Source organism: Apus apus, chromosome 2, assembly GCF_020740795.1.
Source record: "Apus apus isolate bApuApu2 chromosome 2, bApuApu2.pri.cur, whole genome shotgun sequence".
NCBI lineage: Eukaryota > Metazoa > Chordata > Aves > Apodiformes > Apodidae > Apus > Apus apus.
The window spans coordinates 2470375-2498314 of NC_067283.1; the positions used below are offsets into that span (position 1 = coordinate 2470375).

General features: G+C 46.4%; 1 protein-coding gene across 1 annotated transcript in view; it reads left to right on the forward strand.

The window, feature by feature from the left end:
• The first annotated feature begins 16766 nt into the window (after positions 1-16766).
• The window catches only part of WNT3A (Wnt family member 3A), a 90287-nt gene continuing 79113 nt past the window's right edge, over positions 16767-27940 (forward strand). The window contains exon 1 of the mRNA XM_051610772.1: positions 16767-16845. Coding sequence (XP_051466732.1) covers positions 16775-16845 — 71 coding nt within the window. The 5' untranslated portion in view covers positions 16767-16774. The remainder of the gene's footprint in view (positions 16846-27940) is intronic.

Here is a 27940-nt window from a genome sequence, read left to right on the forward strand (position 1 = left end):
GTTTACATTTGGCAGCTCTTGACAGATGAGGGCTGTCTTGAGGGTGAGAAGAAGTCAGAAGAAAGAAGACTGTCAGCCAGGATACTTGATGGGCTGCTGGGACGGGTGCTCACTGATAGTCCACCGGGACAAGCCACCTAGTGAAACAGTGAAGCTCCTTCAAAGGTTCAGAGCTATTTTGGATCCGTGTGTCACAGCAAGTTGAAGCTGGGGGCTCTGCACTCCCTCTCCACCCTTGGCTATGGGTACCACCAGAAGCAGCAATAGCTCCAGAGTGCTGCCCTCTTACTGCTTAGTCAAGACTGGCTCAGCTTTGCACCAACACAGGACACAGGGATCTGCCAGACATCTAGATCTGTAGCTCCAGATGCTCTGGAGTGGACTGAGCTTGTTCTGCCTCTTTGAGGCACGGGAGACTTGGGGCTCTACCACAAATCTCAACAGTCACAGTTCCATGAGACACAAGGGTTCAAATCCCCTTCACAGAGGTCTGACCTCTCAGCAGTGCAGGAGTTGCATGCAAAGCCATGGAGTGCAGCATGGCTGGCACTGCCCAAAACTCATGGGAATCCCCTGATCATTGTCTAGCACGAACAGCAAGGGAGGCAGCAGGATATTTTGCTGGTGATCCCTTTTCCCTCTGTAAATTCCACATTTGTAGTCACAGTCAGGGCGTGCTGGTAGCTAAATTTGGGAATCATTGCCTAAAAGGTGGCAGTGCTGTTCTGGACACTACGTGTGAGGTGCTCCTACACTTCTGCAGCCTGTAAGGGTAACACCATTTGCCAGTGGAACTCACTGCTGCAAGATATTGAGACAAGGCAGCTGCCAATAATTTATTTTAATACCAAAATGGGTTACACAGGTGTTCTCATTATGAGGGCATAGGAAATATAACTGCAAATGGAAAAAAAAAAATAAATAAAAATAACACCATGGCAAGGGAAGAAGCATTCCTGGGAATTCCAGGGTAGAGAGGAACCCATTAATGTTGGTTGTGAGGGATCTCCCACAAGATCATTTTCCATGAGAACCCTTAATTGGGCACAGTTTGTAGATGGCTTTTAAGGGAGGTAGACAACTAATTTGGTCAATTATGGTTGGCCCAATGGTTGCATCCTCACCACGTATATTTATCTCCTGAGGTAGAAAAGCCTCAGGTCATGTAATGAAACCTTTCAGAATCTGGGCCTCAGGACATGAAGGAACCTATCTCTCCTTGGTTAACCACCATCTGACATCTTTGAAGACCTGGGTCAGAGATGCTGAGGGCACATCCAAACATGGTGCTTTCCCTTTGTAGAGCACCAGTGGAGCCTGGGCATGTCCTCCCCTGAGTTTGTCCTTGGCTTAGTGTCTGACACGGGTCTTTTTCCAGCTCTACAAGGGATCAGTTTCCTCTGCTACCTCAAGTGGGCTTATCAGTGACAGCACAAGGAGCTGGGAGAACAGAAGATATTGCCCACTGTGTTTTCTGAGGAGTGGAGAGAAGATGGGAAAAGGAAGAGGTCTGCTCTCCATGTGAGGTCACTGCCCTCTCCTCTGCCAGGGCAGCACATGAGCATGGCAAGCCCATGGTGGTTGCCAGTGCCATACAGACAACACTGGGAAAGAAAAAAAAAATATTAAAAATAGGGGTTTTTTTATGTTTGTGGAAAATACATCCCATCCACCATATTGAAAAACCTGAGATGGAGTTTTAAAAAATCATCTGCACCCAAACAACTGTTGTAAAGAACACCCCTAATCTTCCCCACAGAGCGTGGCTCTCATGGTGGTCGAGACTGTAAGGGCCTACCTGAGAACAATGAGAAAATGTGGGGGGGTTGCAAGATATGTCTCAAGGGGATTTTCCAAACAGTGGTGCATTTTCCTGTTCATCTGACCAAGGAATCAAATTCTTAAAAACCAACAAACCAACGAACAAACAAAAAAAGGAATCAGCTGATTTGATTTTGTTGACTCGCTAACTGCATCAAAGGTTGAGATGGCCAGAGGAATTGTTTATTCTAATTTTTTGAGTTGGTCAGCTTTAAATAGGAGCTAATACCAGACTGTAGTACACTCCAGATGAGCATAGGACCGTGGGTGCTCATCTGAGATGAAGATTTTTAATTATAGATGTAATACGATTAATATTCTGCAGTTATCCCTTGCAGTCAGTGAATGCTCGTGTACCAGAATGGTGTGGGTGGGTGGAAGAAAGAGAAATTTATTTGCAAGCTCACCTCCATTTCATCTCCATCTCTGGTCAAGTGCCATTTCTTAGGGAACCACAAAGCCTCACAGATGCTAGAAACCAGATGCAATGCAAGCCAAGGTTGAACATCCCCAAGAGACCTCGAGAAAGGCCCAAAACAGAGACTCCAAGCCATGTTGGAGGTGTCATTACAGCACTTCTCCAAAATATAGTCTCAAATTATTTGATTTATCAGAGCATAAAACTTTTTAAGTTCTTCTGGGATATTTTTTTTTTTTTTAGTGGAATTCTGCTAAATTCCTGTGCTGTCTTGAGTTTCTCAGTTTAATCTTTAGCTCCATATTTAAAAGCATCTTCTTTTGCTGGTTTTAATTTTGTTGCTTTGAATTCCATTGGGCTGGTATTATGAGTCAGAACAAATTATAACTTCTTGACTGATTTCTATCCTGTTCATTATGTTGGACATCTCTTACTCACCTCCTCCTCTTGGCAATGAAACCCTGGTATTTTTAATCTGCTCCTCTTCTTTCTCTGTCTTTCCCTTCCTTTTTTTTTTTCTATTTTGACAGAGGGTGACTGAAGCTGAGCACAATTTTCATGTTCATGAGGCACTCCCAACATTATCCCCAGTTTCTTCCTGGATATATTCAGACTCCCTTAATCTCTTTCTCTCTCTCTCTCTCTCTCTCTCTCTCTCTCTCTCTCTTTAAGTCATCATTCCTGCACAGGAACAGGACAACACTGAGGACAACTTGTTTTCAGAGAGGTGGCAGTCCATGGAGAAGCCTTGCATGGTGATAAAGTTCTTTAAAGGCAATGTCACCAGTCACCTGCACTGGGTGTTATCAGTCAGTCTTACTTGTCTGATGCTAATCAAACCCTGATTAACCTAAACCATCACAAGATTTATAACCAGGTTGCCCAGGGAAGCTGTGGATGCCCCCTCCCTGGAAATGTTCAAGGCCAGGTTGGATGGGGCTTGTAGCAACCTGGTTTAGTGGGAGGTTCCCTGCCCATGCAGGGGGGTTGGAACTAAATGACCTCTAAGGTCCCATCCAATTCACACTGTTCCATGACTCTATGAGACCACTTCATTGCCACATCCATAAGCTACTTTTCAACCAGTATGTTTGACTTGGATGGTTCCTTCTTGGAACCTGAAGCTGTGCCAGGGGAGTTTTAGGTTAGATATTAGGAAGCACTTCCTCATGGAAAGGGTGATCAGCCACTGGAATGGCATGTCCGGGGAAGTGGTGGAGCCACCATTTCTGCAAGTGTTTAAGGAAAGACTGGATGTGGGTCTTAGTGTCATGGTCTGGCTGGTGTGGTGGACTTGATGATCTCAGAGGTCTTTCCAGCCTCGATAGTTTTGTGATCCTGTGATTCTGTGATTCTTCCTCCACCCCCCTTAAGAGGAGCTGACATTTCCCCTCCTGTCCCCTCCTGCTTTTCCCATCTCTTCATCTTTCCATCTCCCTCAGCAGACTTCAGCATTTTCTTCCTGATTTTGCTGGGTTTTCTTTCTGGACAGCTGTGGGTTTCTCCACAAGCCATGCTACCCCTGGATTCTGAGAAACCTATCCCATATTTCATAGTCCATAGTGTTGCAGTAATCCTCAGCCTAAAGGAGGTGACAGGCCACCTTTTACATCCAAGATGATGAAGAAAGCTTGACAATGCTTGAGAAGCCTCTTTCACTCTTTATTGGATGTTCCCCATTATCCCAGGGAGGAGATGTGGTGTTGCATCTGTTTAGGGATGTCATCAGTGATTAACTTCAGGGACTGAGCAATGGTAGCCCTGTTTTATCATGTTGTCCATGACAGACAACAACATTGAGAAGGGTTACCAGCTAAACCCTAAAAGGCTGAGTTTCTAGTAGGTTCAAATTATTTGCTGTGGTGTTTGGTGGTGCAAAGCTCTTGAGAGTATATTTCCTCCAACCATCCAACCTACACAGGTCCAAGAGAATTCTTGTTTCCTGCAAAACCTATCCTTGAGTAGGAGAAAGGTTTTAACCTCCTCATGTCACCTACCTTTCCCTTGAAAAGCCACCAATGCCCTTTCTTCACCTGTAACCTTAGACAGGGAAATACCCTCGATGGCTTTAAACAAGGTCACTGGGGCCTTTGCTTTAGGGCATTTTCCAGCTGCTTAACTGAGATGAGAACTTCCTTCTGTCAGCCCTCCTAAAACCTAGTGTCCCTTGTAACCAGGGAAGCTGCAGAGTTTACCATGTTGAAAACTGTGCAAGAAGTGTCAGGCAGGCTTTGGGTGGGGAAGTTTGTCAAAAGACAGTTTGGACAACACGGGTTTTTTGTCCTCTCCCACCAGGAGCTCACTCACTGCTTCACATAACTGGGCACACCAAGCTGGTGTTCCAATTGTTTCAATTGCTCCTCATGCCCAGCTCTTTAAAGGAACTTCAAGAAGATCTTGGAATTACAAAGAAATCATGGGAGCAACATACAAATAGGATTTTCTTCAAAAATAAAAATGCTTCCCAAAAAATTGCATTCTTTATGACCTTTCCTACTCCAGCTGAATGTACCTGTCACTTTCTCCATTTCATGCTCTACTTCCCCAAATGTCTGTATATCCAAATTGATTTACCAAGTATCTCCATGTTTGATGGTTGTTCTTGGTTTGCTCCTTAACACACCAGCTTCTGGAGTCATGCTAGTTTGTGCAAACACACAGCAAGTCTCATGGTGTGCAAAATATTCCAGAAGCCATTTTCCCCACCTATTTTGAGAGGTCAGAAACTAGAAAGTAATTCATGACTCCAAATATATTTGATTCCTTAAAACTGTCCTGGGAGAAGGAAACAGAGGCAGAAAGAGCTGACTCCTGATGTCTGGAGTGCCAATGGTTTATTGCTTGATGTCTTCTGTATTTGCAGGTTCAGACTTGTGCAGCTTTAGCTTCGAGGAGTCCACTGAGGGAGAGAGAAGGTGAAGAGAAGATGAGGAAGCATCTCAGGAGAAAACTCAGCAGCTGTGAACCACCTGCAGGCCTTTCTGAGCAGCTGGCTGAAGATTTCACTCCTCTCCAGTGCAGGCAGTAGTGCCACCATGGCCCAAAGATGGGAGCAGAGCAGTCCCTTTCATGGCAAATGCAAGGCTGGGAAATGATGGGCCAGATCCTTCCAGGAGAACCAGAACTTTTGAACTGACCCAAAAATCCCAAACACTGTTCAGTCTCTATCTACTGTGATGAGATGGACACAAGGTACCTCTCCCTTCAAGTCCACTTGGAATTCCTGTCTGAAGCCAACAGTTCAGGTCTATGAGGAAGTGTTGGAAGCTCAGTGACTGACTAGAAGAGAATTAATCTGTAGTGGAGCCCACCACAGACTCCAGGGTTTAACACTTAGTCTTCGTAGAGAAAAGTGTTTTCCAGACACTGGACCAGCTGGTGTGACACCAACAGGGCAGTGGCATAGGAGTGACCCAGTGCCCTGTGAAGACCTAAGCAGTTTTCCTACCTGACAGGGTTGCAAAGAAACAGTATAACCCCTTTTTCTTGGAAAATAAATACATTAAAGAAACCTTGTAGCTGCCAAAGGGGCCAAGCCCTGCAGATTTCACTCCCTTCTTACTCCACCAGAGCCAATGGGATTTCTGGGTAGGATCGAAGCCAAGTAGGGCTGTTAAGAGGCAAAGTTCTTCAAGCCCTGTGAGTTCCTTGCCATTCCCATGAAAAAAAAAAACAAAACACAACTCAAGCAGAGCCCAGATCTGCTTTCTTGCAGAATCCAGCCAAATACAACCCACATTAAGGGAGTTGCTCTACATTCATATTGAAAAGCGGGTGCTTGCCAACCTGAAGTGCCTTAAACTTCTCGTTTAAAACTCCTGAGCACTGGCCTGGGGAAAGGATTGTGTTGGGGAATATGTTCATACAGTGCCTGGCACTGGGGGGTTCTGGCTCAGGACTGGGGTTTGTAAGCAGCTCCTGCAAGACTTGTAAAGCACTGTAATGCATTTGAAGTCTGGCTTCCTTGGGAAACTTGGGTTAGCTGATTATGTTGTGTGCCTCTATCCACTCGTTTCCTCCCCTCCAACTTCTGAACCCCTCAGCCAATCCCAGTTTGGCAGAAAGATAAAAGTTTCAGAGAGATTAAGTTGTGTGAAAATAAGTATACAGGTAGGGAAGAAAGACCTTGTTACTGCTTTTCCCTCCTTCCCCCCCGGGAGAAAAGGGCTGCAATGTGAGCTCAACCTTTATTAGGCACCAAAGAGCCCACAGTGGAAGGGGGAAGATAGAGAGGACACCAAGCACCATTATTATCATTTCTCACTGAACTACTTGCTGCTTAAGCCACTTTGCTTCATGCCCAGGGCTTGGAAACAACCTTGTAAAGCAATGTGAAGAATGGGAGGATCTGGGCTTAATTTTGGCACTGCAAACGTGGGGATGAGAACCAACAAAAGTGATTCAGCCCCTGCTTTTGCTCCCATACATCACCGTGCTCCAAATCTCCTTTCAGAAATCCCTCCTTAGGGTGTCTGGTGAGTGCATGCAGTACCCAACACACATCAAACACCCCACCCGGGAGCACAGCCCTTCCTCAGAACATCCCCTGGATTTTTCAGACCTGTGCACCAACCTTCCCCATTGCTTCGAAACAGGCGCGTGACTCGTGGCATTTTGCCCCATTTCGAGATGTGGATTTGGATGCTGGGCAAGAAACCATCTGCAGGTGTCACTCCTACACATGAAGAAAGTGCACCAGAAGAAAGTCCGGGACAGGTGGCCACCCGGCAACTGCATTAAGACATCATAACTTTGACTAATTTGTAAACAGGCTGAAAGAACATCCACCCTCCCTGGAAGGGGAGAAGTGTCTCTTTAAACCCCGGGGCTATGACCTCTTGTCCTCTGTGTTTATAAGAGGGAAGGGAAAGGGAGGAAAAAAAAAAAAAAAAGGAGAGAGAAAGGGAGAGAAAGTCAAAACTGTTTTCCTGTCAAAAGCTCCCCCCCACCATCAGCTTTTGTGATGAAAATGGTAAGGGACACTCTCCAGAGCCTGTTTTCTCTCTTTGTCATTCAGGCTTTGCAAGGGAGAGCTCCTTTCTGTTTATTTATCAACTTGGATCCCTTGTCAACACCTCACTTGACTGAGGTTTTAACACCTTGGTGGGGTTTCAGGGGGATTTTTTTGGTGCTTTTTTTTAACTCTCTCAGCCAAACCTGCCTGTTCCTTTTCCTCCCCTGAGTGCAGGCAGATCTTTTCTTATTGCTTTTGCAAGAAGGCATCTTGTGTCCGTGTGGGAGAAGCAAAACACGAGACAATTCCCCCATCCAGCCCCGTCCAGCTCTTGCCAATGAGAGTGATTTTTGGTGTTTATTTCATTTCCCATCACATGGAAAAGCTTTCTCCCAGTTCATTATCCCCACCCCCCCCCACCCCCTCTTGCACTCTGCAGAGGATTTGTACCCAGCACAACGCATCATGGCAACTTTACCATCATGATATTACATAGTAACCTGTTTTAAAATAAACTCGGTGTCACACAACCAAATAATCAACAAAATCTTGTTGTTCTGCAATTTAAAAGCACATTTTTAAAGGGTTTGGAGACCTCAAGCAGGGCAATACCAGGCAGTAAGAGGAGTGCCAGTCCAGCAGATGTCCCTACACCTCCTACGTTCCTAGTTACTGGTTTTAATGTATCTTAATTAGCTTGGTCTGTGGCTGAAGAGAAGACACTCCAGTCTGGGTAGTTTTCAGTCCAGTGCTTGTCAGCAGCACAGAGTAATCCCTATTTAAAATGCATATTGATTTGTAAGCACAAGACTGAATCCCAACATTCCTCTTGAGCGATGGTATCACTTCGGTTTCAAAGGCTGGTGTTATGAGTGAGTTCATAAAGGGATGAAATTCTGGTTTCAATTTTATTTTTTTTCTTTTGTTTGCACCTGCAGCAGGAGTGTGGCTAGCCCTTTGAAAAGGGGTTATTTGAATTGTGTGTTAGAATGGGATTAGAAAATTTCAACATCAATGCAGGGATGATTTAATAAATAACTGTTTCTGTTATTGATCTTTCTGACTCACAAACACCTGGTTTTCTTCCTCTTTTTCTTTAATCCAATATATAACCCCTAAAAAATAACTTTTATAAAGAGAGATTAGATGAAGCAGAGTAAAAAAAAATAAATTAAAAAATAAAAATTTTAAAGCCAGTCCTTATTCTGAGTGTGGATTTTGAGAGAATCTTCCCTAAAAGCTCCTGTGGTTTCTTTCTGAGACCAGTGATACTATATTTGTAGTGCTCCTCATTGCAGCAGTGGCTGCTAAGGCCTTCAAGGCCAGGTTGGATGGGTCTCAGAGCAAACAGGTCTAGTGGGAGGTGTCCCTGCCCATGGCAGAGGGGTTGGGACTAGATGATCTTGGAGTTCCCTTCCAACCCAAACCATTCTGTGATTCTGTAATTAATGCTGCAAACCACCTTGCTGGACTTCATTTCTCTAGATTTGGACAGGCAGGTGAAGGTAGCTGTTTACACAGTAATGAATGAAAGGGCAGGAGAAAACAAGGACCTCCAAAGGACCTTTAATTCCACCCACTGAAGGCATTTCACTTCCAAGGACACAAGCTCCCTGTGGATATGGACTGTTAACAGGTTGTCCTTCCCCTTTAGAAGTTGAAACTTGATGAGATGGACATCTCCAGAAAGGGATGTAGGATGTACTCCCAGGAGCCAAAATACCAGAGCCTAAAATATTTATCTCAAACAAAGTGGGTGATTATTATTACTCTCTTGGAAAGATGTCATTGTCCTTGGTTATAAACATCTATGTCTGCATCATCCTGTGAATGGTTATTTGTACAGATAATAGGGGGTTTGGGCTCTTAGAGATTCTCAGTTTCCTCTGCTGGTTAATAGGTTTTTAACTTGAACCTGGCCTGGAGAAATTTCACACAAACACACGTTACACACGCAGGGCTCAGGTTATTTCTACTTTTATTGTATTGGAGTCCTCAGGGGGAAACTTACACTGATCAGATTCTTCAGTTCCTTATTTTGGATTATTTCCTCTATGAATCTGGAGTTCTCAATGTGCCAGAAAAGCAGAACTGCTCCTTATGTACTCAGGAAATTTAGTTTGCCTTCAAATGGTCAGTTTCCCTTCAAAACAGATTGGTTTTCCCCAACCCTCATCCTGTGAGGAAGATCACAACTAATCCTTCACAGTACTCATTTGTCAGAGGATGGGCTCCACAAAGTGACCTTGCAACCACCAGGTAGCTGCTGCTGCTGGAGACTACATGGAAAAGTCTTCCTCACCTTCAGCAAACGGGCCTATCAAGCAGAGCACTGATGTATCTTATCACAGCCCCCAGGGACTGTGAAAGGCTCTGGAGATGATGGTTGAAGGTGACTATCTCAGTGGCTTTAGGAGGAAGGGAGGATGAAAGGAAATATTTATCTGAACATAGACATGGCACTGACTTCTTGGCTGCTTCTGCTGTCTAATAAAACTGGGTAAGCATGTCCATAGGTGGGCCACAAAAATGCTCCAAGGGCTGGAGCTCCTATCCCATGAGGACAAGCTGAGAGATCTGGGGTGTTCAGCCTGGAGAAGAGAAGGCTCCAGGGAGACCTGACAGTGGTCTTTCAGTGTCTGAAGGGGGCCTACAGGAAAGCTGGGGAGGGACTTTTTATAAGGGCTTGTGGTGAGAGGACAAGGGGTAACGGATCAAAACTGGAAGAGAGGAGATTCAGGTTAGAAATTAGGAGGAAATTATTTAGTGTGAGGGTGGTGAGACCCTGGAACAGGTTGCCCAGAGAAGCTGTGGCTGCCTCGTCCCTGGAAGTGTTCAAGACTAGGCTGGATGGAGCTCTGAGCAACCTGGGCTGGTGGGAGGTGTCCCTGCCCACAGTAGGGGCTTTGGAACAAGGTGACCTTTAAGGTCCCTTTCAACTCAAACCATTCTAGAATTCTATTATTTTGTTCTGTTGTCATAGATTAGGGCAGATTTGTGTGAAGATCATGCTACTTCTAGTCACCATCATCACTCTCAGAAGATACTTTGCCTGCCTGTGTACCTGCTCTTCCCCAGGGCAGATGCCAGGGCCAGGGGTGCTGGTGTCCCCACCTGCCCTAAGTGTGCAAGGGACAAAGAAATAGCTGCACGGTGGAACTGTCCCAGTGCACTGATCCCTCCTCAGGTAGCACCCACAACTCATCCTCCCACCCTCCAAGGCAAGATCTTATCATCCTCCTGCACACCAGGCCTCCTTGATATTCATCATGGACATAGAGACAAACCCCCTCCCCATCTTGGGCTCTGCCAACTTTTCTGCTGTGGGAAAAGGAAACCAGAGCCCTGGTGCTGGCTGTGTATTTGATCCGTGCTTTTTTCTCTCCAGGTTTGTTCTCCTGCTGCACCACTAGGTGGGCCAAAGCTACACCGGTGAGAGTCCTACCTCTTCTGCAGGCAACAGGCAAGGCAGGTGTCTGCTTGATCGCTGCCGACCAGGGGACAGCCAGCTGAGGGACAGGAGATGAAGGGAAGGAACAAGGAGAGGTGTCAGAGCTGTAAATTTCACCTTGCGTTTTGCTGTCGTTCAAGCCCTAGCAGGATAAGAAGCCTGTCCTAAGAAAGTGACTATCTCATGGACAGCAACCCAGCTGGGACATGACATAGACCAGTGAAGTCATTTGCACAAGGTCACATCACAGACTGGTGGCAAAGGTAAGAGCAGAGACCCCATCACCGGTTCAAGGCCTGGCCTTACCACCTACTGCCTTTCTAAAGCAGGTCATTCATGGCCAGGACGTGCTCTTCAGAGCCTGGTATGGAAGAAACAAGGTTAGCACCAGCTAACAACTAGAGGCACACGTAATATGAGAGAGGAACGCTCCTCAGAATTACAATTTTCACCCAAGGTGAGATAACAGGAGATTTTATATGTAACAGTTAAATGGAAAGGATCATCACTCAGGACAGATCTGCTCTACTCTGCAAAAGGTCTGGGACATTCCAGTGCAGCTTTCTGGTTGCTCTGCTTCCATTAAACTGAAAGCCATGCAATGTATCTAACCCTTCATGTCCTCCTGGAGACAGATCAGTACTGGTTCTTATGCTTTCAGCCACCCTCCGTCTCTCTTCTGAGCTCTGTGATCAGAGGATAACACCTTCATGCAGAAATATTTTGATGGGAAACCAGGAGCAGGGAAAATCCTAATTTGCCATTGGCACAGAGTAACCTGAGCAGATGGCAGCCACAGTCCAAGCTGCTGTAGGCAGTGTCTGTCCCCTTGCAGCTGAGGACATCTCATTGCAGCCTAATGAGCTGAGAAACCCTCCCTGAAACTGCTCTTGATTCGTTCACTGCTATCAGTGCCTCCTTAGAGCCCAGAGGAGAGGCAATGGCCTGTAGGCATCTCACCTAACTTCAACTATCTGAAGATTAGGCACCAAGTCCCAGAAAAAGAGAAATACAACTCCAGAAGCAATTCACCCCACCTACCATGGACTAGTATCTACAGTGGGCTGAGTTGCCCAGGTCTCCACTGCACCATTGATCAGTCAGGCAGCCAGAGTTGTGTAAGTAGGGTTTGGACAGCTGTAGTCAGACCAGGTGAAACCCATGTTCTTAGTGTATTTGGCACATTTCTAATAGCTCTCTCCACCTCCAGTACTGACCAACCTCCACCTCTGGAGAGCAGTGACATCTCTACAGCAAAACCAGATGGTCACAGAGAGACCTATCTTGATGACAGGACATGCATTTACCACCCAAATCCATCTTTTCACCAGTTCTGCCACCGAATCACACCAGAGCCAGGTGTTACCCATCTTCTGCCTTGTTCTCCACATCTGAGGAGATCAGTATTAACCTACCTTATCACTGCTTGTAGTGATGTGACTTCTGGTCAAGATGGATAGATGACATGGATCTCAGTCTTCAAGGACCTTAAAAGGCATAGAAGCAAAGTGAAAGAGGGAAGCATGCCACAAGTCAACAGGCCCATGGCAAAGCCAGACCTCCAGCAACCCAGAGCCAAGGCATCCAGGATCTCAGTATTTATATAATACTTTCCCAGCATCAGTGGAGGGAGGAGGCTTAATGCTCACAGCACGTTTTTATACCTGGTTCTCTAGATATCTATAGCAGGTCCTACACACTATTGAGGTTCCTCACTAGGGCTGACATTAGGCCAGGTGGGCTACAAAGCTGCCTGGTGGGGATTTACTGGTGCTCTCACTGTCACAATGAGCTGCCATGTGAGCTTCTGGCCATGGCTTTTTCACACTGCCATGGTGGCTGTATCCAACCATGGAGACCACTGTGTCCAGAGAGTGATGTGTGGGGCAGACAGTGAGTAAATTGTGAACGGGGAAGATGAACCATCTTCCAAAAGAACAAGCTCCAGTTGCAATTTGCAAAATAAGACAGTTAATCAGATTTTACTGGTGGGAATTCAAATATTAAAGAGGGAAAGAGTAGAACTCACTTCTGTCCTCCATCAAAAATAAGGAAAACTTTCTGCCCCATGAGGAGCTTTCCCTGGCTCTGTGTTTGCTCTCAGTGAGGATGATCTTCCCAACCTGCAGCCATAATGAATCTTCTCCATGTAGGGGAAAGGGGGAAGGAGAGCAAGAGAAGTGACACAAAGAGTATTTGAGACGTGTGACTGACTGCATGGCACCAGTCTGCCCGCCTTCTTGTCTGCCTGGATCTCTCCAAACCTCCTCCCCTTGCCCCTGATCTCTTTACATAGACATCTGTGGGGTGGAACTACCCTGGATGTGCCTTTTTTTGAACATGGTAGAGCGCAGCTGTTCCCTCTTGTGACTAACTGTGCCGTGAAGCAGTCATGTTTCTAAATCTAGCTCTATTTGCACCCTCAAGTGGGCCCTGAAGATGCCAGCTGGGCCATCCTCATGAGTAAGCAAGATAGGACCAGCTTGCAATGCTTTCATAAAACATTCCAACCCTGTGACGATGAGGCCTGCCCCATGTCCTCCCATCCCCTTTTCCCCATAGCTGAAACTATCCACCTCCTTTTACAGCAGGCTTATGGGGGCTGAGGAACAGGCCCCACTGCTGTGAGCATGGTCAAGGCTTTATTCTCTGATTTGACAGCCAGGGTGATGGAACTTCACCTCGTGGGCAAGCCATGAACCAAAACTGGTGTTTACTTTGCTGGTGTAAGGGTTGGCCCTGTGGAAAATCTGTGCAAGGCCAGCTGCATCTCCACCAGCGCTGAGATTTGGTGTCTACCACTGAGAATTCACAACCCTGCAATCAGGATTTCCCCTGGAACATCTCCCTGGGCACTGACAAGCGATGCCAAAAGGAAAGAAGCCAAAGCCATGCTGCTGTCACCTCACTGAGGGCTAGATCCTGCCCATTGTGAAGAGTATTTCTGAATGCACATCCAAATCTTCGTGAAAGAGATGGAAACCAATGGACCAGCGTGGATGAGCTTAGCCAGGCTTTGACTTCAGGCTCTAAAACCAATGGCTGGGAGAAAACACTGCAGATTTGGGCAGCCAAATGCCAGCAGTCTCACAGCCATAGAGCCCGTGGCAGCCTTTTTACTGACTCTAATGGACTGCAAAATCTGGCCTTTAAAGGGCTCTGGTTCAAAAGGTAACGTTGATAATAGATAACTAATCTACAGTAGTGTTCCGAGTGATGGGAATAGCTATTATACACCCAACTGCCTTCATATCAGTGTAATTAAAAGCAGTTGGCATCAGAGCAAGGAGCAATGCTGCCTGCTGAAGGAATCAATACCATCCTGCCTGTGTGTGTCTGAGTGCCTATGACAAAGTGGATTATCCCCATCCTCCCCAAATAGCAGCTGCAAAGCAAAGAGGAAAAGGGAGAGTGGCTGAATTTGTACCTTCAGGTAAAGTTGCTTGGTGCTTCCTGGTGGGAGGGGCAGAGGCTTTGGGGGATGTTTAAATCTCTCCCTAGGAACAAAAGGAGGGGAGATTAGCTCGACCCCTGGAAGGGACTTGTGTGCTGCACCTTCCTCCCCCTCTATCCACCTCGGTTTGCTGGGACCCTCGTTCCAGGCAGGGGCTGGTGTTTGAGGGTCTGTGTGTGTGTGTGCGTTCCAGTCTGCAGTGTGAGCAATTTCACTTGAAAAGACGGAGAAATCCCCTCCTTTGAAAGTCTCAGGGTTTGGTTCTTTCCAGTAATGCTATAATTGGATGGGATTTTCTCTAATATAGAGGGAAAGTCCTTAAGATGATTTTTCACACACCACCAACCTCCTCCTTTTTCCTTGTCCTACCTTATGCAATAAAATCCCTTCTCCCTCTCCAGTCCCTTTGGCCCCTCTGGGGTGTAGGAGCTGCTGAAGGATTTGGGGGGGGGGGGGAGGATGGATTTAATACACTCAATATAACTGCAGCATCAACACCACGGGGATTTGCTGGGAGAGTCAGAGAGAGCATCCATTCCTCCTCTGGAAGCAAGTGAGGAGCCGCTCAGAGAGACTCGAGCTCGGCTACACGGGCCGATTAGATCTCAAAGCACTTGCCAGAGCTCACATTTGCAATCACTTGTCATCCAACCCTAAAGAAAATAATCAGGGCCCGACCCCTGCCAAATTCCCAATGATTTAAATATCCCCGAATGAACTGCATTTCTAGTATAATTTCACTAGAATGAGTATATCTCTCCATCTAGCTAAACACAAACATATCTTTATATATATGCATATAAAGCTCTGTGTGTGTAAATAGAAATATTCCCTACTAAGGGAAAATATATATGCAGTTCTTAATGAGAAAGAAAACACATTTTGATTTGAACTCATGCGAGGTTGCAAGCTTTCCTCCAACAAAGTCATTAAAAATTGTATCACTCTTTGTTCCGTGTGAGCCACAGGATTTTTCTGATTCACAGATAAAATCAAACAAAAGCAAGGAAATAAATACAAATCTTGTCCAGTTCTTTCTGTTTAAAAAAAAAAAAAGGCAAAAAAAAAACCCCAACAGGCAGCCACAACAACAACATCAAATCACTGAGGAGAGAATCATCATTCCATGGAAAAAAATATCTCTTAGCTCATCCAGTGCCTCCGTCTCCTCGTTGTCGTCTCTCCAGCCCCTTTTCAAATGACCCAGGGTAAGGGGAAAGCCTGTCAGCTGGGTGACACTTGCTCACAGATCCAGCAAGCTTTAAACAATATGTTCCAGAGGAGCAGCAAATCTAACCACGTACCCACTCTCGAGGAGCTACATCTTTATGATCATATGAATCTTTTCTTTTTTTCTTTCCACCCCACGGAAAAAAAAGCTACCGATTTTTTTTTTGGAACCTCGTTAGCCCAGCCCAGCTCACCCCCCACCACCACCACTGAAAGGAGAGAAATTGTTACAATCTGTAGAGAGAGAAATTAAAAAAGAGATCAATTACTAGTGCCCTGTGGGGTGGATCTGGTGGATGAAGTCGTTTGCAGCAGCGTCTTCGCAAAAAGTCCGGGACTGGGACTCCTGCAAATTGTGATGATCTGGATGAGCCTTAGTGAGATTTGCATGGAAGAAGTTGATTTCTTTGCAGATGTCTTCAGTGGAGCTCTTGGATATCTGGGCTGGTTGGACTGGTGGGGAAGGGGGGTGTGTGTGTGTCTGAGGGGGTGTGCATGTCCGTGTGTGTGCGAGTGCATGTCTGGGTGCAAATCCTCTTTTTTTTAATTATTTTTTTTCTTTTTAAATGAAAAAAAGGAGGGGGGGGGGGGGGGGGGGGGGGAGAAGAAAAAAAAACACCACCAAAAAAAACCCAACCAACCACAAGCTGAAAGTTGCTAGAAAGTTAGTTGAAATTAATCCTGACCATCACCGTGAGGAAATGGGGGCTTGAGAAGACAGAATGGCAAGAAGGAGAAAATCGAAAAAATAAGAACTAAAAAAAAAAAAAAAAAACCTCTTCACTTTTTTTTTTTCTTACCTTTTTTTTTTTTTTTTTTTTTGCATTTTAGCAGCTTCGACCCAGGGAGTGAAATCCGGGCAGGTTGTTATAGCTACCCAAATCCACAGGGGTCCCCCCTGTCTATTTAAACCCCCTAAATCTTCCTTCCCCTTTTTAAAACTACATTTTATCCCTTGGCTTGTGGGCCAACGTGCCCCCTAATGAGTATTAAAACACTATCTCCTTGCAATTAGCTCATTCCTGACTTCGCGCTCCTGATTGACAGAACAAGCCAAAGCATCAGAATTCTCCCTTTGGCAATAAGTGCTGATTGGGTCCTTTTTAAGAGAGCTACTTCAAACTTTTTTTTTTTTTCTTTCTTTCTTTTTTTTTTTTTTTTTTTAATATTTGCCTTCAGTGTCTTGGCTGAGAGAAGAGTTTTTTACCTCTCTGAGATTTTTTTTTTTTTTTTTTTTTTCCTTGAGAATAGTAGAGGAAGCAAGAGAGGATTTACCTGGTCGGGTTGTGTTCACTTCATTTGACTTTTTTTTTTTGTTGTTGTTTAAATTATTGTTGTTGTTGTTATTATTATTATTATTAAAATAATCATCCTGCCTCAGAAGAAAGGAAGGTTTTTGGCAACTCTGGTTAAAAAAAAAAAAAAAAGAAAGACAACTTTTCATCAATGGCCTCTTTTGGATATTTCCTGTTTCTTTGTGGGTTGAGTCAGGCTCTGTCAAGTTACCCAATCTGGTGGTAAGTTTTATTCTTCTTTTTTTTTTTTTTTTTTTTTTTCCTCTCATTTTCATTTATTTTTTTCCCCTCCTCTGTTTTCTCTGCAACCCCTGCCTTTAAGATGACTTGAAATTCTCCTTTCGTTGCCACTCAGCTAAAGAGGTGGGATTGTTCCAGCGCCAGCAAGTTCTTAGAACCTGCATTTCACCTCTTTTATTTATGCATTCACTTTGTTTATTTTGACTGGGTTATACCTGATCTCTCCTTCTCCTACTGTAAAAGAGAGAGAGCGAGGGAGAGCGATCGGAAAGTTATTTTTTTTTTTAAGTGCTTTGATCCTCTCCTGTGAAGAACAAAAGGCGCTGCCTGAATTAAAGAGATAATGATACAAGTTGACATGAGCATTTCAAGGTGATTTCGAGCTAGTCAGGTGGAAGGAAGGGGAGGAAAGGATGAAAACTTTTTTCTTCTTTTCCCCCCCTTCGCTTTAAGGAATATTTAGAGGGAAAGGGGTTGGGGGGGCGGAATTAGGGAAAAGGGAAAAAAATAAAAAAATGGGATAGAAAGGAGGTGAGAGGAGCCTGAACAACCTGGGCTGGTTGGAAAGGCAGAGCAGGGAGCAGAGCCGGGGCTGAGGGAGATGTGCCGGGCGCTGCCGCGGAGCTGCCCCGCGCAAGATCAGCGGAGACTTGAGCACCCGCCGCTTCCCGCGGGATAACGCGCTTAGTCCTCAGTGATTGTTTTGGTCCGGATTGCGGCTCCCCCGTTTTATTTCTGTATGTATTTTGTTTCCGCGCGTTGCACCCTACGCCTTTAAGAGCCTTTTCTCTCTTCCCCCACAAAAAGCAAATGGTGCTGGGCAAGGCATGTAACTGCAAGAGCTGCTCTAATTACCCCGCGGAGTTAATTGGGCTCGGGGAAGCCCTGCTGCAGGAAGGCTCCTGATCCGCGGGCAAACGCGTAGGAAGCGCCGAGCAGAGCTGTGCGGGGCAAGGAAGGGTAGGCGAGCCGATGGGGCTCCTCTCTTTGCCGTCGGCTGCGCGGGTGCGGATCTCCTGCCCGGGGGAAAAAGAGCTGCCAGCTCCGCGCCAGCGGTGGGGAAAGGGCGGCCGCGGAGCGGGGGCTGCTCCGCACCCGGGGCGGTGCTGGAAATAGCTGAGAAGCGTCCAAAAAAACCACCAAGAATCATCATCATCATCATCATAAACCCACCCCCAAAATGCTAATAATACGAATTAAGATTTTTCAAGGGCATTTCGAGCCCTGCCGCCCACTCCCCCCCGCGCCTGCCGAGGGGCGGCAGCCGGGCTCAGGTGCGGAGGCGAGCGAGGGGCCGCGGCTGCGGTACCTCCGCGCTGCCCGGCGGTGCGGAGGTGAGGGTGTTGAAGGCAGCCTTTCCAACTATTTCAGGTATGTCTGAAAGCAGGGAATTCGTTGGGATGAGAGAAAGGCAATAAAATGCAAATGCGTTCTTGGGAAGGCAGGCAAGAAAGAGCACCTGGACGGGGAGTCATTAAAAAGCAATCTTTTATTCCCAGCCACCATCTAACTTATAATTAGAAACTCCGGTTGCATTCCTGATTGGAGAAGGAAACGCATTCCTCTAATACCAACATAAATATTCCCTTGTCACCCACCGAGGTCCCGCCGCAGCCGCGGGGCGGGAGAAGCGGCAGCCGGGAGGGAAAAATGCAGGGCAAGAGGGAGTGGAGAGAGGGGCAGGAGGGCTCTTTCCAAGCTGGGACATCAGGTGTGTGCTGGGGGACCTTAGCGGCGCCTCTTTAGTTTGCTGGGGGTGTTTCGGTTTGGTTTCAGCCTCCCCCCTTTCCCCGGTGTCACCCAGCGGTTTCAGACGCTCCGTTCTCGAGGAGAGCAAACCCCCCCTTAGGCCATGGAAATGCAAAAGAGGTTTTGATTGGGGTGGGGGGAGTCTGAGGAGAGGCCGGGTGCTGTTACGTGGGCTGCCTACATTCCTCCTCGCACCCCCAGCCACCTCTTTTCCCTCTTTATTTATCCTCCAGCAACTTACAAACCCCCGGGCACCCCGGCGGCTGGAGTTGGGGGACAACCCTGCAGCCGGGAGAGCCGGGGGGCTGGAGGGTGGCACAGGGGTCCCCAAGAGGCACCCGTGCACGTCCCAGTATTTGGGTGTGCAGTTGAGTTTCTCCTCGTCCAGAACAGCTTCCTTCCAAAGCAGCTGTTTCGGCAAATCGCTCGTGCTTCTTTATTTTAATTTCTTTTTGTTCATTCCTTTCGTTGTTGGTGTTCTTTTTTTTGAAGGGACTGGGATTTTTTAGTCTGGTAGTGCAAGCAACATACATCTCAACTATCTCTGTGTAAAGCTTCTCCCGGATTAGCTCATAGTAACTTTCTTGCTTACAGCAGAAAAATATGTAATTTACCAAATTGTTCTTTCCCCCCCCCCCAATAATAGTATCTACTTAAAGTGGAAACTCACCCTAAAGCACCAAGAGCTGTGGGTGCTCACAGTGCTGCCAGCTTCGAGACAATTTGAGCAAAGGCAGGGACTGATAAACAATATTCTTGTGTAGGTTTTGGTTGATCTTTCTCCCAAAAAAGACAAGAAATTAGGAGAAACACCAAGTGTGTGTTTGTCAAGGGAATTAAGTGGGAGTGTGGCTGTTACTGTAGTTTCTGTCTGCCTCTAAACAGAGATCTGGACTTGGCTGAGCTGTTTAAATTGCTGTTGTCCCCCCCCATGGCACAGGGGCACCTGTTTAAAATCAGGTCATATAGTGCTGCTCATGTCCACACAGCCTGGGGTACCTTTGGAAGAAGTTCAGTGGAGCAAAAGGGAAAAGATCCCTCAGAGTAATGATGCTCTCACTCTCCATCCATGTCCTTTCAGTGAGGATGGGGGGGAGAAAGCTACAGGAGCTCCTCAAAAGCAGAAAATTCCCAAATAATGTCATTAGAGAGGGATGAAAAAGGCTTTAAAAATAGTTGTTTAAAAATAATAAAAGAGGAGGGCACTGGCTCTCACTGGGACTGATGGGGTAAGTTTTTAGGGATGTGCTGGTGTGATTTATTGTGGCCCAGTAACCCCAAGGGACCTTCTCCAGCCCAGCATTGCACAGTTCAACCTAAAGGAGCTACTGGTAGCAGCAACAGACTCTTCCACTCCCAGGGGGCCAGATTAAGAGCAAAAATGAGGCTGGGCTCTTTTTTCAAATGTTAGTGCTGTTCATTTTTGTTTGTTTGTTTGTTTTGTTGTGTTTTGTTGTGCGGTGTTGGTTTTTTTTAATAACAAAAAGAAGAGAGACTGGAGTGAGTGTAGGAGAACTTAGGAAATTCAGAAGCAGAATTAGTGAGTGGTGAGGGTGGGTTAGATGTAACCTGTCCCCATGTCCTGTGGGGGCCTGGGGTTTATTATAGAGTCATAGGAGTAACATGAAAAAAAAAATATAAATTTTTCCCAACTGACTTACACTGCCTTGGCTGACTGAACATGGAGTGGAAAAAGCTTTTTATTGTATTTTTTAATCACTGGCATGAGGCCTGAGTTGGTCTGAGCCTAAGTGCAGAAATTATTCAAAAGGTAGAAGGGTTTGATTCAGGAGGAAAAAAAACCCAGCAATAAATATTAACACAAGCCTTCAGTGCTGGGGATCTTAACTCGTAACCCAGGAGGCTGGTAGTAGAATCATGGGAGAGGGTGTCTGGGCTGCATTAGAAGTAGAGGCAGATCTCTTCTCTGTGGGAGAATCCTGCCAACTGGCATCTCAAACCTTCTTCTTCCTGGGTGAGAGGCAGCTTGGTGTGTGCTGAGTGATTCAGGTGTTAAAAACATGTTCCTGGAGAGGTACTGGAAGAGGACATCTTGCTGGAAGAGATGGGTGCTGGCTGGAACCTCATGTGGTGGCATTGTTTTAGGCACCAATGTTTGTCCTTTCCTCTGTTCTGCTGGTTGTGGTGGAGCTCCTGTGTCTTCTGCTGCTCTCTCTAACACCTGTATCACCTAAGTGGGGTGGGATTGACCCCATAATGAACTGAACAAGGAGATGAGACAGGACCAACACCATGAATGCAGTGTTACTGGAGATGCCAGGCTGGTATTTGGAAACTGGACATGTAGGATATGTGTTAGGAATATTGTCCTGGCTGTGACCTGAGTTGGCTGCTTATTGCTCATTCCCCAAGGCTGGTAACAAAAATCTCTATTAGTTGAATCTTCCATGTAGGATGAAGCTGGCCAAAGCCTATGATGTCCTGCAGTAGCTACTTTACAGCCTGTGAGGGTTGGAAAGAATGATCTAAAAGATCTTTCAATCTCTATTTTTTTGTTATTTAGGAAATGTAAGTGCATGGAAGCAGGGTGGGAGGGAGCCTTGCCAACAGAAGACAAGGAACCCAGTGGCATTACTCCAGCAATATGCAGGTGCAACACCTGAACATGTCCCTGTCAGAGTTTGACGACATCACCTCAACAAAAGCAGAGCATGGATGAGGTCCTGGCTTGTGACCTGGTTCAGGTCTCTCCTAAGATCTGTCTCCTTCAGGGCGGGTGGAACAGCACCCAGCTTGCACTGGAGTGGGTGAAAGTCAGGCCAGGTCCTGGATCCCATGAGAAACCCGATTCTCCTTTTGTTGCAAATGCTGGAGGACCAAAGTGAGTCTTGGCAGGCTCCACGCTTGAGGAAACAAAGCTTAGGTTTGGCAGAGAGCAGCCCTGTTAAGTGAGAGGTGATCATCCCTGGTTAGCCAGGAGGGAGGCACAGCTGTGGAAGGTCACCCAAGGGACAGCACCAGCCATGTGCCTGGGCACCCAGAGCTCCTAAAGCAATCTCTAGAGCTCGGAAATATGAATTGCATCTACCCACTTCTCCTCCCCTCGATTAGCTGGAGCTGAGGGGGTTGGCATTTGGGAGGCGAGGCCGTTCATCTGCATTTCCTCTGCCGTGTGGGGTTGCAGAGCTGCCTCGCTCCTCTGCAGGGGTGGCTGCACTTCAGCTGAACACGGTGCAATCCCTGTACATGCAGCCCTCTCCCACCCTCGCCCCAAGGGAATTGGTTTTATGTACATGTACCTCTGTTACAGCAGTGTTTTACATGGCCCTATTCTGCCAGGCAGTGTATAATCATGGGACGATGTTTTATCGTAGAATGGTTTCAGTTGGAAGGGACCTTTCAAGGTCATCTAGTCCAACCCCCCTGCAGTGAGCATGGACATCTTCACCTGGAACGGTTGCTCAGAGCTCTGTCCAACCTGACCTTGAATATTTCTGGGAATGGGGCTTCTACCACCTCTCTGGGCAACCTGTGCCAGTGTCTCACCACCCTCATTGTGAACAATTTCTTCATTTTATCTAGTCTAAATCTCCCCTTTCAGTTTAAAACCATCCCCCTTTGGTCTATCACTACAGGCCTTGCTAAAAAAAGTTTGTCCCTGTCCTCTTTATAAACCCTCTTGAAGTATTGAAAAGCTGAAATAAGATCTCTCTAGAACCTCCCCTGCTCCAGGCTGAACACCCCCAACTCTCAGCCTGTCTCCAGAGCAGAGCTGCTCCAGCCCTCTGAGCATCCCAAGCTCCAAGAGCTCCATGTCCTTCTTGTGCTGGGGGCTCCAGAACTGGACCCAGCACTGTAGGGGGAGTCTCACCACAGCTGAGTAGAAAAATCCTCTCCTTGGACCTGCTGATCACACTTCTGGTGGTGCAGCCCAGGACACAGTTGGCTTTCTGGACTGTGACTGCACATTGCCAGCTCATGTCCAGGTTTTCATCTACACCCAAGTCCTTCTCCACAGGGCTGCTCTCAATCCATTCATCCCCTGGTCTCAGATATCAACTCACCACTAGCTTGGCTTTTCTGGAGCACAACATGGGTGATTTGCACCCAAACAGCCATGGGGATAGAGAGCAACGGGGTCTAGGGGATCTTGGTGTGTAGATGTAAGTGGTAAGAAACAGCCCTTGCCTGCTCCATGTGAAGGATGTAGCATGCAAATAGTAAGAGAAATATTTTCCTGTCTCCATTTTTTCGTGGTGGGGCTGGAAAAACTGACTCTAAGGGTATTTATGTTGCTCCTGGGATAGACCAGGCATGGAGGAGCTTCACTGAGGAGATTAAATGACTGGACCAAGATTCCACAAGAAGCCTTTCTCATGGCAAGAACTGATAATTTTGTGAGATCTTAGCAAGAAATCCCTGTGTCTGACACAGGGAGAGCTGGGACCCTTCTGGACACACAGTGTGTGCTGAAGAGGAGTCCTCATCTACTCAGATTTTAGACTCATTTTATTAAATTGTGTTATCCTACTATGTATTCATTAAATACTATTTTTTTTTTCCATTTTGAGAGGTTTGAGGACTTTATTAGATAAGTTTACCTGAAAACCATGAACTTGCTATTCGAAGCACTGAATGAAGGCTTCGCTTCAAACAAGCCTTACCTAACTAAAATAAGGGAAAGAGAATAATTCTGTAACCCAGCCCTTCTCAGGTGCATCTACTAACATGGCTTAAGCTCTGATATGTGTCCAGGAAGAGAGAGGATGTTTTTTAGTCCTATTTTACAGGTGGGTAAACAGAGGCAGAAAATTTTAAGGGTCCTGCCCTGGACCTTGCCATGAGACTGCACCAAGACACTTAATTGTCCAGCTCACCAGGGGAAGACAGGTCTTGTCTTCTTTCTAAAGACCTTTCTGCCCAGGTCCCATGTCCCTGGGTGCTATTGCCATGCATGGCACCAGGGCATTTCTGAAGCAGTGTCTGCTTCAGTGGCAGGGGACAATAATGAAATAGCTGGGTCCTGTTCTCCTCTCTGAGCTTTTGTGCCACCTAGACCATCTGTTTCACTCGTCCACATAGCACTGCTTCTTCCAGGTAGAGTAGTTAGAACATGAGGGTGGTCATAGCCCTGCTTTCTGTTGGTCAAAAAACCCCTTTTTTGACTGTTCCCTCTAAAGGGTCAGGCTGGAGGAGCTTTGACTTTTGCTGTGAATCTGTGGTCTTTACTAGGAAAGAAAAATGAAGGATTGCTGATTGTACCAGGGGAAATGAAGCTGTCTCATTGGTGCCTCCATCCCAAATCTATGGGATCCCTTTCCTGCTTGAATCCTGCTTCCTGCGACTGGGTTGAGCCAACCCGACCCCAACAGCTGCTTTTCCAGACAGGAACTGCCAGTCCCTGCACCTCTTCCTGCATCAGCAGTGCTTAGCACGGCTGCAAAGCAGCAGGGGAAGGAGGCTGTTCCCTGCTACACCTTGTGAAAAGCAGATGTTTCTGCTTTGCATGTATAGGAGTGCAAGAAAAGCCTGGTGGGACAACCATGGTTTGATGTGGCCCCTTCCCCCTTGCTCGGCATTTGTGCTTGCAGTTCCTCGAGAGCAAGATTCAAGTAGCCCGGCTGCATTTCAAAGGCCTTTCTTGGGCGTAATGACCGCACTTAACAGGCATTGCACAAATGTGTCACAGGGGGAATCCTCCGGCCTCTGAGTCACGGATGCTCCGTTTGGGCAGCGGAGCTGGAGGAAGCACGATGGACGTGGCTGCCTGTGTGAGGAGCTGAGTCTCATCCCCAGAGCCTCTTGCAAACAGGGATGGTCTGGTCCTACCTCCACCAACATCCATGTTGAAATTTCCTTCCTGCAGCAGGACTGGATTCATGGTCTAGCTCTGGATCCCAAGCAAAACCATGTGGGGCCAAAGAGTGCAGATGGCAAGAGGGGAGGTGGAGCATGTGGGAGATCTGGAGACCATTGTTGCAAAGGAGAAGGGCTTTCTAGGCTCAAAATGGACACCCACTGTCTTCTGGTGATGTGGAGCTCGGTGCTTTCCACCCAGTCAGGTGGTGGCAGGAGCTGGGCTGATGGTGCCAGTTAAAACAGCTGAAATATATTAGAGAGGAAAGGGAAATGGCAGGGTGAGAAGTATTGGCCAGAGCGTCTATGTCTTGTCCACAAGCTCAGCTAAGGCTGGATGGGGCACAGCCCCAGGGCTGCAGCAAGGTAAAGGTCTGTAAAAGCAAAGACAGTTCAGTGAGGCTTAATACTGAAAGGAGATGAACATTCAGGAAAGTCTGTAAGGACAGGACCCCTTCCATCACATACCCACCAGGGCTTTGCTGGATCAGACCCAGGGTTGGTCTTGCAGAAAAGCCACTCCTGGCATGTCTATGCCAATGGTTTCCATCTAATCAGGACCGATCCTGATGCTTTTCACCCCTTCTGTCCCTTTAAAAGTGGCAAGATTTGCTTTAAGTCTTGTTAACATCTTAGCACAACATGCGAAAATTCATCAGTTCAACAGTTCACTCCTAATTCTACTGGTACTTGCGAAAAACAAGGGAAGGGAAGAAGAAACCAAGCTGTTAACTCTCTTGTTCTGAACTCCTAACATAGGGCACTGCTTTTAAAAACAGCCTGTAAGCCAGGGGAGAGCATTATGCATCACAAAGATGTTGTTTGTCTCTTTGCCTTGTTTTTCACCTTGCATATTCACAGTTCCCTTCCCACTTGGATGTTGTTGTTAACCAGAGAGCACTTTGCATTTGTGCAGCCTGGGCCATCAAAGGAGCTCAAGGTTCCTTTGGTCTCTTCATCACAGTTTCTGTTCTGGGGTAAATAATAGTTTCTTATGTTTTGTATTGATATAGTGAGAGCTCTTAGTGAGGATGCTGTTACTCTTTTCCAACATGGATATTCCTCCACACTCTACTGGTGTTAAATGCTCTTCTCTTATTACATGTTTTCTGCTATTGCATCTTCAAGGGCAGGTTGGATGGGGATTGGAACAACTTGGTCTAGTGGAAGGTGCCCTTGCCCACGGCAGGGGGGTTGCAACTAGATTGAGGTCTCTTCCAACTCAAACCATTCTATGATCCTTGCACACTCTCAGGCTTCATCAACAAGGTCACATCATAGCATGTGGGCTGGTTCTCTTCTCACATCACAGGCCTCACAAGACATCCCAGAGGTTTAGGATGGCCATTTCTCTTCTTCCATGGGCATTCTGTAGGCCCAAAGTGTTTTGCAGCAGGTTTTCTGGAAGGATCAGAGAGTACCTTAGGGGTCCCTTGAGCTCAGATCGTGGTAACCTTTTACATTTCTGGTCTGGCTTCATGTCTGTCACAGATTATGTAAACTCTCCTGATGGCTGCATTCATCCTTGCAGTCAATGTAAGCATGTCTTCCAGAGATCTGGTTGAAAAAAGCTGATGCCTGGGTTCCCCTCAGATGCCCATTTATAGGTTCTGCTTCTAGTTAAGATGCCTAGTGGCATCCTGGTTGCCTTCAGAGGCCTGGCAGAGATTGTACACAATCCACTGATGACACTGTCCTTCCTCAGCAGCAGGTGGAGGCCAGTCAAGAAAACTCTGGAGCAGCTCAGTGGCACTTGATGCCTATTGCAGGGTGAAATTATTTTTGGGGTGACATTCATTTTATTCTTTAAGTGTCTGCAGTTTTGATGTCTCCATCCAAGCCAGGTGCTCTTGGCTCCTTAATTGATGATCCTCATCCTCAAAGTGGGCACTTTATTATTGTGCAACTCATATGGACTAGATGACCCTTAGATATCCCTTCCAACCCAAGTTATTTTATGATTCTATGTCTCAGTCCTTCGACTGAGCTTGTGTGGTTAAGTCTTCTGAGACTATGGAAGAACTGAGGCAACCAGCTCAGAGATCTCTTTGCCGTTGTGACCCAGTTTTAGGCAGATTATACCCAAACCAGGGAATCCTCTTGGAGAGTTTGCTGGTTTCCTGGCTGTTAACACATGAGCTCTAATTCTCTTTTGAAATGGCTAAAATCAAGTCATGGACTTTTTCCTCCATCATTTACCTGTATTTGAATAAACTCTTCAGTGCACAAAGCTCATTGGTGTGTTGGAAGGGGTAGAGTCATGGAATGCTATTGCAGGAATCTACATGCCACCCAGGTTGGTACAAAAAACCTCTTTAAAAACACCTTCTTTTGAGCAAATTCACAACATCTTGTATTTTGCCATGTCTCAGCATAGCTGCTGAAGCCTCAGCACCTTGAATGCTTTGCAGCTTTCTTTACAGCACATTTAATGCTGCCTCTAATCCAGCACACTCCAGAGCACAAATACATCTTGCTTATGCTCCTTATCCCCAAGCACATCCAGTGTCTCCCACAATTCTCCAACCACATCCGCAGGTCATTGGCTCAAACTTGTAATAGAACTTTACCTCAAAACCTTAAAAAAATCTATAAAATGGCTTTCTTGCTTCCTTGACATGACACTTACCTCAGCAGAGGACAAGATCACTGTTATTAATGCAAGAGTTCTACCTGCATTTTGGAGAGTTCCTCTGGCTTTGTTTTTCTTTTAATTCTCTGAAATCAAAACCTTTTCTCCTTTCCCAGTCTGCATCTCTTGATTTCACTTTCCAGGTTTGTATTTCCTCTCCATCTCTGTTGGCAGATGTGGTTTTATGAAGTTAGGCATGTTCAGCTGTTTGTGGAAGTTATTTAAACAGAATTCCCATTGTGGGATGAAGCAGAGAGAAAAGGCAGAGCCCACCTGAGCTGTAGCCAAGCTTGTGAAATGAAGCCAAGGAGCTCTGAGCAGAGCAGGAGTTTCTTCTGCTTCCAAAGGGGTGCACCTTGTCTAATAGAGATATTTCCTAAGAGGTGGGAAGGCAGGAATGAAGCTCCTTGAACAGCTGCCAAGCCTACCATTCAGTGTGTCCCTCTGTCCCCAGAAGAGCAACAATAGAGCCTGTTGCTTGACAGTGTTGTGTGGCCTGACAGAAAGCAACTCTAAATCCTTTGCAGGCTGAGGGACACGCTTAAGGGAGTCTTTCCATTTTTTTATGAGCCTACAGTAGCCAGGAAGAAATAAAACAGCCAGCTCTTGCTGGACAGGTAGGACCCCATCCAAAGCCTAGTGAAGACTGGGGAAACACCACTGGGTGTTAGATAAGATTTGTAGAATTTACTCTGAGACCCACCACCTCTTTAGAGGCATAATAATCTGATCAATGTTGGGTTTTGAGAGGTCCAGGTTTGATTTGCATCCCTTCTGGAGGCAGAATCATCTTGCAACTTTAGCAGCCTCTAGCCAAGTTTCCTTTAGAGTTACTGGTGAGAAATAAGATGTAACTCCTGTGACTTATGTTAGACATTT